At 49.4% G+C, this 18,202-nt stretch overlaps 2 protein-coding genes across 4 annotated transcripts in view; one reads left to right on the top strand and one right to left on the bottom strand.

Annotated features, from left to right (window-relative positions):
- CDC23 (cell division cycle 23) overlaps window positions 1-9,287 on the top strand; it is a 24,912-nt gene extending 15,625 nt beyond the window's left edge. The window contains exon 17 of one of the 3 annotated variants that reach the window (XM_084839477.1): window positions 8,859-9,287. The gene's annotated coding sequence lies outside the window, so the exon portion shown is untranslated. Of the gene's footprint in view, window positions 1-2,482; window positions 4,019-8,858 lie in introns of those variants that run through there. The other 2 variants (XM_084839476.1, XM_084839478.1) reach the window with 2 other exon arrangements.
- Window positions 1-18,202, bottom strand: part of KIF20A (kinesin family member 20A) — a 20,411-nt gene extending 2,209 nt beyond the window's left edge. Inside the window, exons 1-18 of the mRNA XM_084839473.1 lie at window positions 18,091-18,202; window positions 15,221-15,391; window positions 14,766-14,852; window positions 13,877-13,996; window positions 12,351-12,489; window positions 12,062-12,249; window positions 10,542-10,686; window positions 9,682-9,882; window positions 9,332-9,443; window positions 9,061-9,132; window positions 8,488-8,631; window positions 7,899-8,064; window positions 5,762-5,923; window positions 5,070-5,209; window positions 4,835-4,937; window positions 2,446-2,626; window positions 1,101-1,192; window positions 723-860 (exon numbers count right to left, since the gene is read on the bottom strand). Of these exons, the coding sequence (XP_084695599.1) occupies window positions 723-860; window positions 1,101-1,192; window positions 2,446-2,626; window positions 4,835-4,937; window positions 5,070-5,209; window positions 5,762-5,923; window positions 7,899-8,064; window positions 8,488-8,631; window positions 9,061-9,132; window positions 9,332-9,443; window positions 9,682-9,882; window positions 10,542-10,686; window positions 12,062-12,249; window positions 12,351-12,489; window positions 13,877-13,996; window positions 14,766-14,852; window positions 15,221-15,373 (2,343 nt within the window). The 5' untranslated portion in view covers window positions 15,374-15,391; window positions 18,091-18,202. The remainder of the gene's footprint in view (window positions 1-722; window positions 861-1,100; window positions 1,193-2,445; window positions 2,627-4,834; window positions 4,938-5,069; window positions 5,210-5,761; window positions 5,924-7,898; window positions 8,065-8,487; window positions 8,632-9,060; window positions 9,133-9,331; window positions 9,444-9,681; window positions 9,883-10,541; window positions 10,687-12,061; window positions 12,250-12,350; window positions 12,490-13,876; window positions 13,997-14,765; window positions 14,853-15,220; window positions 15,392-18,090) is intronic.

Raw genomic sequence — 18,202 nt, 5'->3', positions numbered from 1 at the left:
TAAGTGGCATCTGAGGCACAAAGCGGATTTCACTAGTGTGGGCTGGTACACCAGCTCTGGCCCTGTCTGGATAGACAGAGCCTGGCCATGGCTATCTGTGCTTTGGAAACGTCAGCACTGGAGCTGCTGCAGTGCATTAAATGTGAGGTTGCCAGAAGAAACAGCTATTGAGAAACTTAGTAGCAGAATTTTGGACTAAGGATTAGTCATTGGGAGCAGCCTTCACCAGCACTTTAACATCTTCACTGGCTGCCAGTCCAGTACTTACCTTTAGAGCCTTATAAGATTTGGGACCCAAATATCTGAAGATATTCAGATAACCCACCCATACCCAAAGGTAGCGGATGGAGGGCCTTCTCTAGGTGCCTCCACCCATAGCTGTTAGGTGGGTGGCGATTGAGAGAGGGCATTTTGCTTGCTTGTGACACCCCACCGTTGGAATGCGCTCTGGAGAGGGTTGCCTGGCACTCTTACGTATTTTGGGTGATCTCTGGTTGAACATGGTTTTAGTGGGTGACTGGGTCAGTAAATCTGCTGCGCTGTTGTTCTGTTGTGATCCGATACAATAGTATTAGCTTTTGGCTTTGTTGGCCACCCCGGAAGCACTTGTTCTAGAGGGCAGGATAAGAACCATCATAAGAGGCCCATCATGGTTCTAATACACCCATGCGCTAGAAAGAGTCTCACATAGCTGCTGAAATTGGGGAAATTCCCACCCGTACCTGCTTGACCAGCATGTTGTCACACTTGTAGAGGGCCTCGCGGAGTTTCCCAGCACTTGTGCTGTGACAACATGCCCTTTCGGCAGACTGGAGTGACTCCACAAGTTCCAGCAGTTCAGAACGCAGCATTCTCACATTCTGAGGGAGTGGGGAGAGACGAACAGTCAGGACAAGGCAGCAGCCAGCCCCCAAAGGGAGAATGCACCTCAGCAAAAAGCCCTGGTCATGAAGGGCAAGGAGTAGCGCACCCATCCGTGGCAGAGGAGGAGCTGAGGCAGCACCCTGCAAGCTAGGGAAGCAGCACATGATAAAGACGAATACTGGCAATTGCCAGAAAAGGATGACCAGCCTCTGTGTACTCCTAGGTGTGGTGGTTACCTTTTGGCCTTCTTCTAGCTTCCGGTCCACATCTGCAGTGATGGGCTTTGCAGAGGGCGGTGGCTCCAGCATCTTCCGGTACTTATGCAACTCTGGAAACAAGCAGGGCAGAACACACCACAATAAATTTAGCCCAGTAGTTAAAATTTAGGCCAGTTTTCAACATTAAAGCTGACTCCTGAAATGTGTGATGATCAAGATGCTTCCCAACAGTGCCAAGAAACCCCCAGCCTGTCCCCACACCCTTAGGATTAAGGAGAAGTTTTGCAAGGCAGATTTGAACCCCAGCAATTCTATTTTTAGAGAAGCATGGGTTTAGTCCTCTCTCTTCCACCACAGAGCCATTTGTCCTATAGCCATAATACTGTTTGAAAAAATATGTCCAGGTCAGAGATGAGCAATACAGCTTATGGGGAGGATTTAGAAAAGATCCTACTGGGCACTACACAAACATAGGAACTTTATTTTTTGCATGCTGTGCTGTGCAGCACAGAATATGTTGTGATCTGAACATCCCAGCTTGTTTTATGTATGCTTCTAGTCCTCAAGGTTGTGGGAGAAAGTGAACACATGTGGCTGTGAAGCTAACTGGGTGGAGATTCAAGTAGTCAAATAGGGCTTATTTTGCTCTACTTTCCCCCTTATTTTTATTTAATAGATTTATATACTGCTGTCCATATTTTAAAATATCTCTTAATACTGTTCTTTTCCCTTCACTCCTTTAGATGTTGCCAAGCTATTTCAAGGGCTACAAACTTCAGTTATTGCAATGGTTTTGTAAATAAATCATGTTCATGGAAATAAAGTGGGAGGGAGGGAGATCCAGAGAAAGGAAGTGATTACGAGAACCTGCCATTCATTAGTTCTCTTTTCAGCTGCTATCCTACCTCAAGATAGGGGTGGGGTTGTAGCTCAAAGGAAGAGCACCTGCTTTGCCTGCAGAAGGTTCCAGGTTCAACCCCTGGCATCTCCAGGTAAAGGGATCAGGTAGCCGGTGATGGGAGAGAGATTTCTGCCAGAGATCCTGGAAAGCCACTGCCAAGCAGAGTAAATGCACAAATAGCCTGACCCGGTATTAGAGGGCTTCCTATGTTCTTAGGAGCACAAGGCGTGCTTCAGGGGACCAGCTGTCGAGGAGGACAGGGTGGCCTCCTCCACTGTCAGTGGCTGGGCAGAAGAGCGAGTTCCAGGCAAGTAACCTAGATGCACCCTAACAGTCATGGCAGGCCCCTCACAGAACCCAGGTTTCCCAGTGACTGGGACAGCATGCCTTGCTTTTGCGTGGCCCAATCCCTTGCCAATGACCTGCTTGGAGTCCTCGTGGCTACAGGGAGCGGTGCCTCACCTTCAGTGGCTGTGCTCAGCTTGGCTCTCACTTCCAGCAGTTCCTGATACTGGGCTGATGTCACCCGCTTGGAACGGCGCAGAGTCTCCCCCGCCTCCGGCGGCTTGCTCTCCTGGGGCTCCTGCTGCCGCCTGGCTTCTTGCAAGGCTGCTTCCAGCTCTTCGATCTTTTCATCCCGGTTCTGAAGGGAAGACAGAAAATGGAAGCTGGGAGGAAACGCGGCCTGCGAGCCGGGAAGCGACGGAGGGAAGGCAACTGCGCCACACGCTCTCAGAAGTGCCCCACAGAATCTCCTAGAGCAACTTTCCCCAACCTGGTCCCTCCAGCTGCATTGATCTACAACCCCCATCATGCCCATGCACCTGCATACCCTCCTTCCCTGCCTCCACAGCATCGCTGGCAGGAATAATGTGGGCAGACAGACTACAGCAGCCCTTGAAACAGGCTGGATCTTGGAAAGGGGAGTGGGGCCCTCTTGGCATCAAAATTTCAGCCAAGTGCTGGAGAAACTACCAGTCACATCTGTAGTCCCTCTTCCTCCCAAGGAAGCCGCACTGGTTACTGGTGCATTTCCAAGCCCACTTCAGAGCGCTGGTTTTGACCTTTAAAGCCGTAAACGGTTTAGGACCAAGTTACTTGAAGGACCGCCTACACCCATATCAGCCTGCCCACACTTTAAGAGCAGTCAGGTGGGTGACCACGCAGGAGAGGGCCTTCTCTGCAGTGGACCCACACCTTTGGAACAAGCTACCATCGGAGGTCCGCCTTGCTCTGTCATTGCAGGCTTTTAAGACGGCCTTGAAAGCATATTATTTTACCTTGGCCTTCTATTGATATGACTGCTAGCATTGCTGCTGTTGACATCATTGTTGGTTTTATTGTTGGCTTTTATTGTTGTTTTGATCACTTTTAATATTTTAACTGTTTTTATGTATTTTATTGTTGTAAGCCGCCTTGGGAGGGCTTCTGCCCTGAAAGGTGGCCAAGAAATATTTTAAATAAATAAGTAAGTAAGTAAGTAGCTTCAGATGGTGTGTGCTCACACACTCAGGTCTATCCCATTTTATTCCCCGACAAGCCTTGGAGGTAGGTTAAGCTAAGAGATAGGCCCATACCACTTGCAGTTATATCCCCCTCCCTGCACTTTAAGAACAGCAGCAAAGACCCTTCTCAGTTGCCCACCTCTGACGGCAGTTAAGTGGGCAAGTGCAAGAGAGAGGGCCTTTTCTGCAATCACCCCACACCTCTAGAATGAGTTGCCATAAAAGGTTGATCCGGCCCTAATATTGTAGGCTTTTAGGAAGGCTCTGAAGAGTTATTTTCTCTGCCTTCTCCTGATTATGTTTTATCGGGCAGCTCTGGGTTTTCAGTTGCAATTGTGTTTTAGATTTTAGTACGGTCTAGGCCAGATGTTTTAATTGCTTGATTAAGGTGTTTGTTGATTTTATTAATTTATGCTGATTTATCATTGTATGGGTTTTTACTGTGTGGGACTTTGTGTAAGCTGCCGTGGGAGGGCTCTTGCCCTGAAAGACAGCCTAAAAATATTTGAAATAAATAAGGTCTCTTTGTTAGAATTGTTCCAGACATGTATTGAATTAATACACTGGAAGGCATTTTTGTAGCCATCTCTGGTTAATGAGAACATTATTGAACTTTGCCAGTGCTACTAACGCTTGCATAAAATTGCTTCTGGATAGTGCTGCTCCCTTCCTTCAAGCCAGCATCAGATGGCACGCCCCTCAGAATGGCTGGCGATGCAAGCCCTTGCCCTCAGGATGCTCTAATGCAGCGGTGTTGCATCTTAGGCCCATGGGCCAAATCCAGCCCTGTGGCGGTCCCCAGAGGGCCACACCCCTTCCCCAGAATTGCCAAGCGCTGGGTGGTTTTCTGGCTTTGGTGCAGTTTTGTCCTCATTCTTAAAGGCTGAGATGCCATTCCTATTTATTTATTTATTACATTTATATCCCGCCTTTTTTCCTCCCTAAGGAACCCAGGGCAGCATACATAATCCTCCTCCTCTCCATTTTATCCTCACAACAACAACCCTGTGAAGTGGGTTGGGCTGAGAGTCAGTGACTGGCCCAAAGCCGCCCAGGGAGCTTCCATGGCTGAGCGGGGACTAGAACCCACAACTCCCGACTCCAGCACTCCAGCCACTACACCACACTGGCTCTCCTAAGGCCGCTACTGGCAGTAAGAGCCTTAAGATGAAGTACGCTAGTATCTTGGCCCCAACCCTTTTGCCCCACCCATGACTGCAATGAGGCTCTCCAGAGCTTCTCCGAAACTGAATTTGGCCCTCAGGCGGAAAGATTTGACCCCTGCACCCTCATGCCTCCTTCCCGCAGCTGCTCCACGCTCCTCCCCCCGCCCTGCACACACACACCTCAATCTCCTCCATATAATAATCGCTCAGCGACTCCTTCAGAATGTTGAGCCTGTCCTCGTACATCTCCTCCAGCATTTCCCTTTGGATATCCACTTGATCACTGCAGGGGAGGAGGGTGAATGGAGGGGAAAAAAGGCAGCCGTATGAGACAACAAACCACTGGGTGGAAGGCCAAGGACTCAACACGGAGGCTCCCTGGAAAGGGCAGGGAGGCCTCTGGCTGCCACCGCACCTGCTCCACTGTTCCCTCTGCTGCAGATGCTCCATCATCTCGCTGCAGATCTCGTCACGGAGATGCATTTCCAGCTGAAGCTTCTCCTGGCGCTCCTTCAGCAGCAGGTTTTGCACAGCCGCAACCACACGCAACAGGTCCTGGGAGGGGAAGAATGTAGAGAACGTGGCGGCTGTAGTCCCATGCACGCTTTCTGAAGGACCCGTGAGGGCTCGGGGTGGGGACAGGGGCACTGGCTCCGCCCCCAAGATCCCTGCACACGCATGGGGACCTTGGGGGCAGGGCCGGCACATGCAGACCTGCCCCCACTTCTGAGCCCTCACACATCCGGAAGAGCTCACAGACAGGGCTTGTGGCATCCCAGAAGAGCCAAGCTCAGGAAGTGCCACAGAGACCCAGCTGTCTAATTTGCTAGGACCAATGAATGCTTAAATCAGCTACTCAGGCTCCAACGTATTTTGCGAGTCCCGAAATCGCCTGGTTCTTCCCATTCATCAGTTTTGACTGCTTTCCTGGGTGAGAGACGAGGTTCAGTTTACACCTAGTGGTCTATTTTCAACTTGGGCACAGGCACGCACATTCTGAAATGGGCCAGTAAGAGGCTTTCGAGCGGCTCCATTCCCGGACCTTCTAGCCTTGGCCTTTGGCAACAGGAGGCTTGCTCAGTGAGCAAGGGACAAACCACCACCTGCCTCTTTATTGTACGCAGTCACATCTGCTTCATCCTCACTCTCTTCGTCAGGTTCTGTTTCTTCTACGAGGGCCCCCGCAGCCACCTTAGATGTTCGAATGCTGTGTTCCTTGATGAGAGAATGGATGGACAGCGGTCCCACCTTTGTAGGAGCTTGCACGAGCTGGAAGAGACACGGTGTAGCTATTGGCATGTTCAAAGAACACTGATGCCTGTTCTTGTTTCCCTCCACCCTTTTACGAAGCACCAGGCCAAACCCCAAGTGGGACAAGGTGTGCTGTTGTTTTAAAAAGGAAAAAAGGTAAAGGGATCTGAACAGAGCAACTTTTCCCTTTGACAGGAAGCAGCTCTTAAGAATCATTATCATCAAATGACAATGCCTTTGAGCATGTGCAGAATTTCATTCTTAGGGGTACTATCTTTTAGGGCTGCGGAAACTCATTTGTAAAATGTAAGTAGGGAAACACTCAAACCTCACATGCTTTTTCTAGCCTTATATCCTCCTGTTCTGGCAACAGACCAAGAGGAGGATGTCCCAGTTGGACTGGTGAAGATCTGGCCAAATGGCAATCCTAAGGACCAGCTAGTTCAACGCACAGTCTGCTGAAAAGTTCTCTGTCCAGCAGTGCCTGAAGACCAAGCCACAGGAGGGCCTTCAGTTCACACTCAGCCTGAAAGCTAGTACTCCACTCCAGTTCGTGCACCCCAGGTGGTTTAAAAGATGGCCAGAAGTTCTCCCTCCCATCCAACTCCATTTGTTTTTTAAGCCAGGGTGGCCAAATGGAGGCTCACAGGCCACATCCCGCCCTCCCTTCTTCCTCACGCTGTGGATGTTCTGCTTCTCATCTGGTGAGGTGAGAAGCAGGAAGAGGGAATGTGCTCTCCTGTCATCACTGGAAGAGGTTCTTGTCAGGTGAGAAGCAGCCCAGGCGGGGAGGAAGGGTTCCAGTTCTTTTCCCAGCACTCCAGTCACCACACAGTCCTAACACTGAGAAACTGGCCTGGCTTCAGAGTGGAGTTGTAATAAATGCTAGCCAAATAGCTAGTAAAGAGCATGGGCCTTTAAATTACACCCCCTCCCACAAGGCACCCACCTGATGGCCGCCAGGCCACTGTCCCCCATGTGCAAAGTGAAGGGCAGATTTTAGCCCTTTCCCCAAACGACTGAAAAGTAGTGGAGTCAGTATCAGTTTTTAGCATGTTTTTAATTTTGCTTTTAATTTCTTTGTTTTTATGTTCTGTTCTAATTAAGATTTTGCTTTTAATCTGGATGTTATTATTTTTTGGCAGGATACGAATAAAATAAGAGAGCAATCTTATGGTCCGTGGTCAAGCATCCTAGGCACCACAGGATTGTTCAGATTCTCTCCTCTGAGGTCAGAGACAGCACTTGGACCTCAGAAGAGGGAGTTGGAGATCCACGCCCCCCCCCTCCCCACACACACACACTTTGCTGCCAGCACGGAGAGAACTGCACTTGGCTGCCTCTCTGAAGTCGGAAACTCGATCTTGGAGAGGGGGGAAAGGGGTCGTTCCAGTGGTTGGGGAAGGGAGGAGAGCCGAGAGGCCAGGACAGGATTTATCCTGAGCCTCTGCCAGCCTCCTTCCCTCCCGCTCCAAAGTGCCCTCACTAGATGGGCTGAAAAGCCCACAAGGCTTTTCTGTCTAGTGAAACAGCAAAGACTAGAGGACAGGGAGACAAAGGTCAACTCCGCCGCACCTCCCGCCCTGCTGGCTTCAGCCTGGCAGGGCACAGGAATCTCAGAATCAATTTGTTTGCACCCTAAATAGTTTTTTCCAGCCAACTGCAGCCAGCCAGCCATGTTGTACAGCACACCTGCCTCTGAATCCCTCAGTGTGTGAATTCCAGGGAAAGTGAAAGCCTTGTAGGCTTGTGGTGCTGAGCCAAGCCAAGAGAAGCTGCAATAGGTGAGGGAAGGGTACAGAAGCAGAGAGACTGAAGAAAAAAAGGCGGAGACAGACAGCAAGCACACTTTGGGGTGCAGAGAAAGAAGAGAAATCATGCTATGGAGAGGGGAGGGAGTAGCGGGGAGGGAGTAGCGGGGAGACCTTCAAGGCCACTCAAAATTGGTGGCCCCTCCAGCTAGCCAGCTTCACTGCCGTGCTTCCCATCTGACCTGGCTGGCAATGGCAGAGAACTTTGCCACATGGAGGGTCTCATCATACGACGAAGCACAAGGGTTGACATTGACAATCATGCAGGATTGCCCGCGTCCTGTGAAGAAAGCCTGGAACACGCGCGTTAGCTTGCTGTCTCGGAAGGGCACAACACTCTGCTTCGACCTGTCAATAAAAGGGGGGGAAGGAGGACTTGAGCTCTGGAAATACAGATGGAAAGCACCGACCCTGCCCTCTCCATCAAATTCTCCAAGCCTCAGAGGAGCTGCACAGAATCAGCAACATCTCAATCTAGACCAGACTTAGGAACGCGGCCTTACACTAAGTCAGACCCTTGGTCCATCCAGCCCAGTATTATCGACACCAAGTCTGGTAGCGGCTCTCCAGAATTTCAGGCAGGAATTTTTCCAGCCCCATGTGGAGATGTCGGGAATTGAAGCTGGGATCCGCTGAATGCAAAGCAGGTGCTCTACCATTGATGGTACAGCCCTTCCCCAACTTAACACAAGAAGTGCTCTTTCCTGCTGTTGGACAGGTCTACGCACAGCCATCGGGAGCTAAGCTAACACAGGAACAGCTTGGACTTACCGAGATTGCTGGTTCTGGCGCAGCAGAGTGAGGCAACGCCCCAGCGTATGCAAAGAAGTGTTGATGTTATTCGCCTCTTTCATACGGTCCCCAGTTCTCTGCTCTTTGCAGCGCTCTGAGCCAGCAAGGTCACATAGTGACAGTCTGGAGAAGAGAGGGGATGGTGTCAGAAGTAGGTTGCCAGAATGTTCGATCATGCTTCCACCTGGCTTTTCCTCCCCCGCCGAGGTTTTCCTTCCCTTCTTTTTTTCACATTAGAAATCCTGCACACCACGCAGACCGCTGCCAGACACATCCAACTGAGATCCAACAACAATTATACTGTCAAAACAGTTCTAGGATTTACTAATTACAATCAATTCTCATTCCAGGTCTGATGCACTGCAGGGATGGGACAAATCCTCCAAAATGTTCTACACCACACAAAGTTGTCACCAGAGAAATGTCTCCTGGTGCCCCTCATGGTGCCCCTGCCACCCTCCCAGGGACAGCTCCCCCATCTCTAGGGGAAATCATCCTTCAGCCAATTGCCAGGTGGGCTCACAATTCTTCATGCCCAAAACTTTGACTTACTCGCTGATCTTTGGGACCATTTCGCCACTGCTTCCCCGTAGATGCAGAATTCGAATGGAGAAGATGCTGTGACTGCAGAGAGCAAGAGAGGAGCAATGAAAGAGGAAGCTTGGCTCACACTCTCCTTCCCAACCACTCTCACACTGCCCCCGTCCTTGGTGGAAATGTTCTTCGGCAAAGAACGTGCTTTGCTAATCCTGACAGGCCTCTGCCCCATCATGACTACTAAAGAAATAAAAATGAATAAATGAAATAAAATAATCTTGCAGACCTGCGGCTAGAATTCTGGTTCATGTGGGTGCTGGCAAAGCGTTGGTTTCTCCGACCCAGCTTCAGCAGCTTCCAGGCCTCATCAGCATCTTGAACATTGATCCAGTTCAGATCTGGGACAGGAAATACAGGTCATGGAGCTAAAAGCCCAGGCTTCTCAGGCTCTGCATCTACTTGGGAATTGCCCCGAGGAAACTTCACAGCTCAGAAGGGCTGTATTATTTTACCACTGCTCCCACCCACCCAGGATTAAGGCTTATTACAAGAGCGACCAGCTGGATCCATAACTCCAGTGGGGAAATAGCTGGCTGAGCTGAGGGTTGTATCCCAGGCAAGGAGGCTGATCTCTACCTTTGACATAGGGGCTGCCAGTCTGATCTTCACACAGCCGCAGCGTGGGTCCCTTGCGGTTTCGGCCAGGCATAGTAGCTTCTAGCAAGTCGTAAATCAGCTCATTGTAGATCTCAAAGAAGGAGACCCAGATGGAAAACTGCACATCTTCCTGAGCCAGCAATGAGACAGTATCTGGGTCAGCCCAGCGAGGACCTGCCTCTATCGATGGAAGCCAAATATGTATACTGTCAGTTATGCAACAACTCACAGTGGACCACAATTAAGATAGGCTTTTGGAAAAACCACCCCAAAGGCACACTGCCTCTTCCCCATGTTCCAGACTGGCTACCCCTAACTTTAATTTTTCCTCCAACCTTAACACAGTGGTTACCCTATTAAAAGGTGGCTATGGATTTCTCCCCTTGCAAAGCTTCTCACATGCCTCTGAACAATAAATGAAGGTTTTAGCGGTGGTACAGCTGTCTACTCTGTGGGGTCTACACAGTTAGAGAGGACTGGCTCTATGGTCAAGGAGTGCTACACCAAAAGGGATTTGGAGGAGCATCTTTCAAGCCACTCAAGAGGGAGCCCAATGGCCATGCACATCTAGCCCTCTCCCATAAAGTACATTGCATTGTCTCCTCCCCACCCCGGCTGCAGAAACTGCCCCAGAATTGTCACTGGATGGACTTAGGGGTGCTTCTGCTGAATTCCATATATCTGTTGAAGATTTTATTTTTGCTTCACTTCTTACTGGTGGCGGTTCTATTTGTTTCAAGCTGCAAGGTTTGACACCTCTTGGCGTGCTGCTTTTCAACTCTGATAATGCAAGAACAGTGAAAACAACCCCAGAACAGGAGGTTCAGAGCAGTCGGTACCTTCCAGCTGACTGTTGTTCGTCTGGCTGGCAAACGGGCAGGTGGAAGAGAGGCCACCGATGCCGCTGTCAATGCTACCACTTGTGCCTGCTTGGAGTTGGGACGCTGTGCTGTGACTCTTGTTCAGAGGGGTAGACAGCTCCTCCTGCGAAGTCAGAAGAACGGCACAGTGCACACTGTGGCATCCTTGCCTCTTCCCAGCGAGAGTCCCTCTTGCCAAGGCCTTTCCCGTAGCAGGGAACAGCATCCCCACATGCAGTGATGATGCCGTCAGGACCCTTAAGCTCAGGTCCACCCTTTCCTCCATCCTCGAGCGATGAGGACACACTGGCTTTATTCTATAAGCGGTATTATTCCCCTTATTACGTACCATTCCCTTACGTAGCCAAGAGCAGAAGGCGTAGGATTTTTATAAACAAAGGAATCTTAATTAAAACATTAAGATGCTCCACAGTAAATCAGTAACTTTTAGAGCTTCCATCACTGTCTATTCTCTTAGACACCTAAATCCTAGTCACTCGCTCCTCAGTTTAACTCTTCACAGACCCAACACAAATCCCATCGCTGCTCTGAACGCCATCTGACTCACACAAGCACAGCACCCAGCTTACATGTCACACACCCCTCACCCCGCCTCACTCACTCAGCCAATCATCTTACACATGCAAATCCACAAATCCACCTCCTGTCACTCATCCCACTCTCGCCCTAGATATACTCACCATAAAACCATAGAGTTATAAGATGAATACACATCTATACCTATAATGCATAATATATGTACATGTAACATTACAAGCAATTGATGCCTTCGAACTGTGGTGCTGGAGAAGACTCTTACGAGTCCCCTGGACTGCAAGGTCAAATCAGTCCATCCTAAAGGAAATCAACCCTGACTGCTCATTGGAAGGGCAGATACTGAAGCTGAAGCTCCAATATTCTGGCCACCTAATGCGAAGAGAAAACTCCCTGGAAAAGACCCTGATGCTGGGAAAGACTGAAGGCAAAAGGAGAAGGGGACGCAGAGGATGAGATGGCTAGATAGCATCACGGATGCAATGAATATGGACTTGAGCACGCTCCGGGAGAGAGCGCAGGACAGGAAGGCCTGGCGTGCTATGGTCCATGGGGTCACGAAGAGTCGGACACGACTGAACGACAGAACAACAACATTACAAGCAGCAAGTTCCTTGTCACCATAGACCAGCGGCAGGCAATCCCAGGTTCAATCCCCAGCTTCTCCAGGTAGAGCTGGGAAAGAATCCCACCCGAGAGCCTGGACAGCCATTACTACTCAGCGCTGAGAATACTGGAATGGATGGACCAATGGTCTGACTGAGAAAGCTGCCTTGTACTATGTTTATAACCTCCAGAGGTTTTGGACTACAACTCCCATAATCTCCAACCATTTCCACTGATGGCTGGGGTTTCTGGGAGTTGTAGTCCAACTCATCTAGGGACGATGACGGCAAAGTTGCCTGCCTCCGCCATAGACTCAATAAGGCCTTGGGGGCACTCACCTCCTTCGTCCCGCCACATATCAGAGCCTGCTTCTTGGTTTCCTCCTGACGAACCTGCTTGCTGTCCAGCCAGGTAACCTCGCTTGAGAGGAAGGGCTTCAGGTCTGTGGCCCGGTACAGCCGTGTCCCGATAGTGTTGAATATGATGCCGAGGGAACGAGGCAGTATCCCTCCATCGGCACCACTTCCTGCAAGCCAAGGAGGAAGCAGTGAACTGACACCTCAAGACAAGCAACCCCTATTAGGCAGAGGCTGTTACCTGGAGCAGCGCAGATAGCTCACGTCTTACCCTGGATGGTATGAGTCTTCCCTGAATTAGTGACTCCATAGGTGTAAACGAGCCAGTTCTGCCCATTGAGCACATCTTTCACCACTTCTTTCATTGTTGCATCAAAGAAGGACTTCTGGTCCACCTCTGGCCCAAAGATCTGCACCCCAAAGGCCATAGGTTATTGTCCTTGCATTACCAACACGCCAGGTTAGTTAGAACAAATAGGTCAGCATTAGTCCCTGTTTCTCCACTACTTCCCCAGCTCACCAAACCAGAATGTGGTCAGATTATGCATTCAATGAAAAGGCATAGATGGAGGAGTGGACTCTGTAGGGCTGGTGTTGCATCACAGTAGATGCCCACTGTTCTGGCCCAACTGGGCACTGTGTTATTGGTCGTAATTCCCCCTCTTCTTCGCATTTAGAACTGTTTGTTCTCCCTGTAAAGGTCTGTCAGCAACTGATCAGGCCATGTTATCTACTATCATGTATTGATTGGGTGTCCCTAGGAAGAACTTCTAATTGGGTTTGTACCAGTTCTTCTTCAGTGTAGGAAGCAGCAGCAGCAGCCGTCTCCCTCTGGCCTGGTTTCTGCTGCTGTTTTGAGTTGCAGCCTGGAAGGTCTGGCTTTGCCTCATGCATCCACCTCAACTATACCATTTATTTTATTTCAACTGCTTCAGCTTCCATTCCTCCTCCTTTTACAGTTCACTATTTGATCCTCTGCATTTATCAGTTGCTTGCTGTTCAAGTTCTGTTTTCAGTAAAGCTGAAGATTTGATTTACATGAAAGTGCAGATTGGATGCAAGTTTAGCTGCCTGGACAGACACACAGCCCAACACGTGCTGAGGCCAGAACACCCGTAAGTCTTACAATTTCTCCATTAGTCTAAGCCAGTCTTCCCCAACCTGGTGCCTGCCCTCTGCTGCTCCCAGATATCTTGGACTACAACTCATAAGAACGTAAGAAGAGCCCTGCTGGATCAGACTAAGGCTCCATGTCGTCCAGCATTCTGTTCACACAGTGGCCAGCCAGCTACTCACTGGAAACCCACAACCAGAACATGAATGCAATAAAACTCTCCTGCACATGTTCCCCAGCAACCAGCGCACATAGGAATCCTGTCTCCTATCCTAGAGGTAGCATATAGCCATCCGGATTAGCAGCCATTCATTGCCTTCTCCTCCAGAAATCTGTCCAACCCCCTTTTAAAGCCATCCAAATTGGTGGCCATCACCACATCCTGTGGTAGCGAATTCCATTAACTATGTGCTGTGTGAAGAACTCCTTCCTTTTATCTGTCCTGAATCTCCCACCAATCAGCTTCATGGGATGAACCCACTGCATTCTAGTACTATGAGAGAGGGAGAAAAATGCCTCCCTATCCACTTTCTCCACACCATACATAATTTTGTACACCTCTATCATGTCTCCCCTTGCTCGCCTTTTTTCTATGCTAACAATCCCAGACATCCTCCACCCATACTAGATCTAATATATGTCTAGGACACATGAGCCCATGCCACTAAATGTGGGATACATACCCGGGTGAAGGTGAATTTGTGCACTGCCTGGCCAACCCCTCGCTCCGTATTTCTCATAGTGAAGGAATCTTTAGGGGCTTTGAGAAGGAGTGTCTCAGGATTCTCAACACAGACGCAGCCCTGAGAAGTACAGGTAACATTCTGTATTTGATATTAACACCCCGTTGCTGCAAGCACGATTATACCCTGCCTTTCGATCGAATGACCTGCCAGGTTAGCTTATGGCACATTAAAACAAGACAAACTACCCCCAACCCAGTGCCCTTACCCCGAGGAGCCCAGACACCCTCTTATTTGGGGGGTATCCCTCACAGACCTTGACTCCAGAATCTCCATTTTGTCCCAGAAGGCTGGGAGAGCAAGGGTTTAGAATCAGCCAGGGCCGGAAACCTTGGAGAGAGGGTGAATTTACCTTTACCTTTGCTGATCTCAATCCTAATTAAATCATCAGGAGCTACACCCTGGTATGCAATCCTAAAATCATGCCACCCAAAATAAATTCTGAACTGATCAATCAGTCATAGTGGGAAAAACACACGAAGCACTGCCGCAGCCAGTAAACGCATTAACTGGCATTAAGAGCCATTAAGAATAGGAATCTTCATCCAATGTTTACTCATGGAATCCTTACACCAGTCTTCCCCAACCTGGTGCCCTTCAGATGTTTTGGACTACAACTCCCAAAATTCCAGACCACTGGCCATGCTGGCTGGGGCTGATGGGAGTTGAAGTCCAAAACATCCAGAGGGCAGCAGACTGGGGAAGGCTACCCTATACCATTTGCCCCAAAGGCAAGACAGCCCAGTGCCCTAGATTCTCTGCTTTCCCCCTGACAGAAGCACTCCTGCACCACAAGGCTGCTGACCCCTGCTCTGTCCCAGGCACTCACTTGATCCTCTTGCTTCTCCACCTCTGTCAGCTTCAAGGGCCGCACTCTTGCATATACCTTCACCTTCCCATTGTCATCAGATGCAGCCTACAGAGAAGGCACAGGCGTTTGTTAGGCTCATACTTGGGGATAGTCATGCAGTACTGGCCCAGTCTCTCCCATCCACACAGATGTGGGAGCCAGACCAATTGAATTCAGTGGGAGTTCATTCGGGGGAAGGACGCAAACAGGATTGGGGCTGCACGCTTAATTACATGAAGGTAATGCAATATGAGCTCTGCTCATGCTTTCCAACAACATCCCTTGTGCGCACAGCCCACATTTAGCAATTACTGTTTCCTGTCATCGGGACTGGGGAGCAACAATAAAAGCTAAGCTGTTTCCCTTCCCTGTAGAAGCCAGACTAGCATCCTCTGGGGGCGAGGGCTTTTTGTTCCTCACCTCACTCCTCTTACCTGTTCATGGCTTGCAGAGATGGCAGAGAAATCTGGCAGCAGAGCTCTGCGCAAGCCAGCCCCACACTCTGCCACCGTGGATTCCAGTACGGGAGAGACTGCAGCTTCATCGTCAGATAACAGCCCCACTGGAGAGGCAAGTCCAAGGGCCATAACAACCACGTGCCGTTACTGCATGAGAAGCCCATGAGAAAGGAGGAAGAGTCAACAAGGAAAAGACAATAGCACATTCTTCCCTTACATGGCTTAAATTTAAGGGGGAAAAAAAAGGTACTGAAAACCATTGACATGCCAGCAACCAAAAGAACCATGCATGACGTGCTGACAACCACTCATCTACAACTTTGAAACTGTGAAACTTGCCTCATAGTGCATTTGCAATTGGTATCCATTCACTCTTTCCATTGATATTAAGAAACTGAAAAAAATCTGCAGAATAATGTCTGCCTCACATCACTGGGAGTAACAAAACCAGGTAAGATCATAATACACGAATGCCAAGAGAGGCAGTACACATGAGTGGGGAAAGTGACCAGGCAGGGTAAAGAGAAGATTCCTTCTCTCTGCCCTAACTCCCCCCCCCCCCAGGCTCCCACTGACCCAGTTCTGGAGAATAATGGTTTAGAGCACAATCCTATCCAGGTAGAAATTGGAGGCTGCGGACCATCCTATGCAGGGTAACTGGAGCATGGAGGGTATCCTGTCCTCCGTGCTCTGTCCACCCTGCATTTTTGCCTAGATGGGCAATTTTGCCCGTTTAGGCACAGTTCCTGTGAAGGAGGGGCCTGGGGAGCAGATGGGAAGCTGCATAAAGCAGCTTCCGCGGTATCCTCCCACCCCCTGCCCCCTTTCCCCTGTCTTCGCCCTCCATTTCTGAGTGTGGAGATATAGTCGGCACAGAGAGAACCATGCCAGCTACAAGGGGGTGAAGAGCTCAGTTCCCAGAAACTGAACAATCCTATGGCCTTCTAGACACTGTTTAGAGGGCCATAGGATTGCTCCCTAAATCCATCAGAAAAAAGCAGAAGAGACATAATTTTTGTTAACACACCCCCCCCCCCCCGGCATTAATATCTCTCATACGTCACAGTGAAAAAAAACTGAAGAATTAATACAGACACCCCCACCCCCAGCCAAATCTAGCCGTAGAAATGAAGTGCACAGAAATACAAGACAATTCCTGTAGTACTCAATATCCGCTCCAGGGGTTGTCCCTGAAACGAACAACTTGAGAGAATACACATGCCATTGCTCTTATGAAATACAATGCAGTCATTCTCAAGTCTTACAACACAAGAGAATTCCTGAATAAAAATGTATATTCTTTGCAAAAAGAAGTTTGGCAACATCAGATTCCCACCTAATGACAGTTATATGGATTAACTAACTGATGAACCAGTTAATGAGAGGACTAGCACAGAGATACAGAAAACAACCACCTACAGCCCAAAGCTGAACACATTTGAAGACATTTCTCTTGAATTATGAGAGGTTTGGGTTTTTACTGCCTATTGTTTGTATTATGGCTGCTGCCAATTAAACCTCAACTGAACTAAATCAGAGGGTAGTAACCACTAGCAGAAGCCACCCAGGCAGCAACATCCTCACAACTTCCATTAGTCAGACTGCAGGCTGGATACCAGCAGTATACCTTGGCCAGAGCTGGATTGAAAGAATTTCCAGAGGTACATTAGAAGCTGACTTAATAGCATCAGACTGTCTTGCTCAGTATTGACCACTGACTAGCAGAGGCTCTCCAGGGCTTCCAAAACAGCTTTTCCAGAGCCTACCTGGAGATACCAGGGACTGAATGAGGGGCCTTCCACATGCAAAGCATGTGCTGTACCACTGACAGTACAATCCTTAAAACAAATAGCTTTATTATGACACAAGTAAGGTGTCATAATATCACCTTACTTGTGATAATATCACCTTACTTAATATTATCACCTTCAAGTAAGGTGCCCCAGGATTTTTTTCCCCATGGGAGTGTTAACCAGTATTATTTAGCTGCTCAGGCAAGACGATCACAATTAACAAGCCTGCCCCTATACTACTTTATTCAGGGCATAATCCTACGCATGTTTAGACAGAAAAAAGTCCTATAGCTCCCAGCATTCCCCAGCTAGCATGGTGGGAGCTGTAGAACTTTTTTCTGTCTAGATACGCATAGGATTGCGCCCTTAGATAACGTGGGGAGGATTTTTTTTAAGGCATCTCGTAAACTAACCGTCTTTGGGATCCCTATCCCTCCTCCCCGCCCGCTGTTAGAACAAGTTTATTCAAGGAGAGGAACTGCCGCTAAGATACAAGCCCTACACAACATACTTCTCTCATCCGGGAGATTGCTCCTTCACGGAAGTTTGCGGGCTCTTGACATGACGCCTTGATCATTCAAGGCGTCTCCTGCACGAAATGCCCTTTGTTCCGTTTTTAAATAGATCGCAGATAATGAGCTATCAAACTACCCCCTTGTGTTCCGCTTCAGTTTCCTCCGTGAAAACAGTAAAAGCAGCGACAAGAAGAGGAGCGAGATCAATGACAAATAATGGAAGACTCAGATATGGGAGAAGGGGGAAGGGGCGGGGGGAAGGAAGCACGTGAAAAGGGGAGTCGTGGTGATCCTGCATTTACAACGGAAGCAGAAAGCCCCGTTTTAAATGCAGGATTTTAGGCTGGTGCAGAGAGGCCCCATAACGCGACTAGCGACGTAGCCATGCCCAGTGCTCCAATGCGGGGACGCTCATTAATCCCACAAGTCCCGCCCTCCGTGGCTGTTAACAAAAGCAAAGGGCCGGACCCCTGGAATTCACGCGCTAGCCATCAGGGGCTGGGAGATTCAATAAGGCGTAACTAGCCCTCCGTCTCACCCGGCTCTTTCCCCCTCCGCGCTGTTCTGCTCCGCCCGCTGAGCTGCGTCTGCCCGAGCCCCTGTAAAGCCGCGACCGACCTCCTCCTCCTGCTTCTTCTCCTACTTGTTTC

Source organism: Heloderma suspectum, chromosome 2 (genome assembly GCF_057233095.1).
Source record: "Heloderma suspectum isolate Gila_16-S chromosome 2, 16-S_ref, whole genome shotgun sequence".
In the NCBI taxonomy this organism is placed as follows: domain Eukaryota; kingdom Metazoa; phylum Chordata; class Lepidosauria; order Squamata; family Helodermatidae; genus Heloderma; species Heloderma suspectum.
The sequence above is the reverse complement of the archived record's forward strand: the minus strand, read 5'-3'. Positions and strand labels throughout refer to the sequence as shown.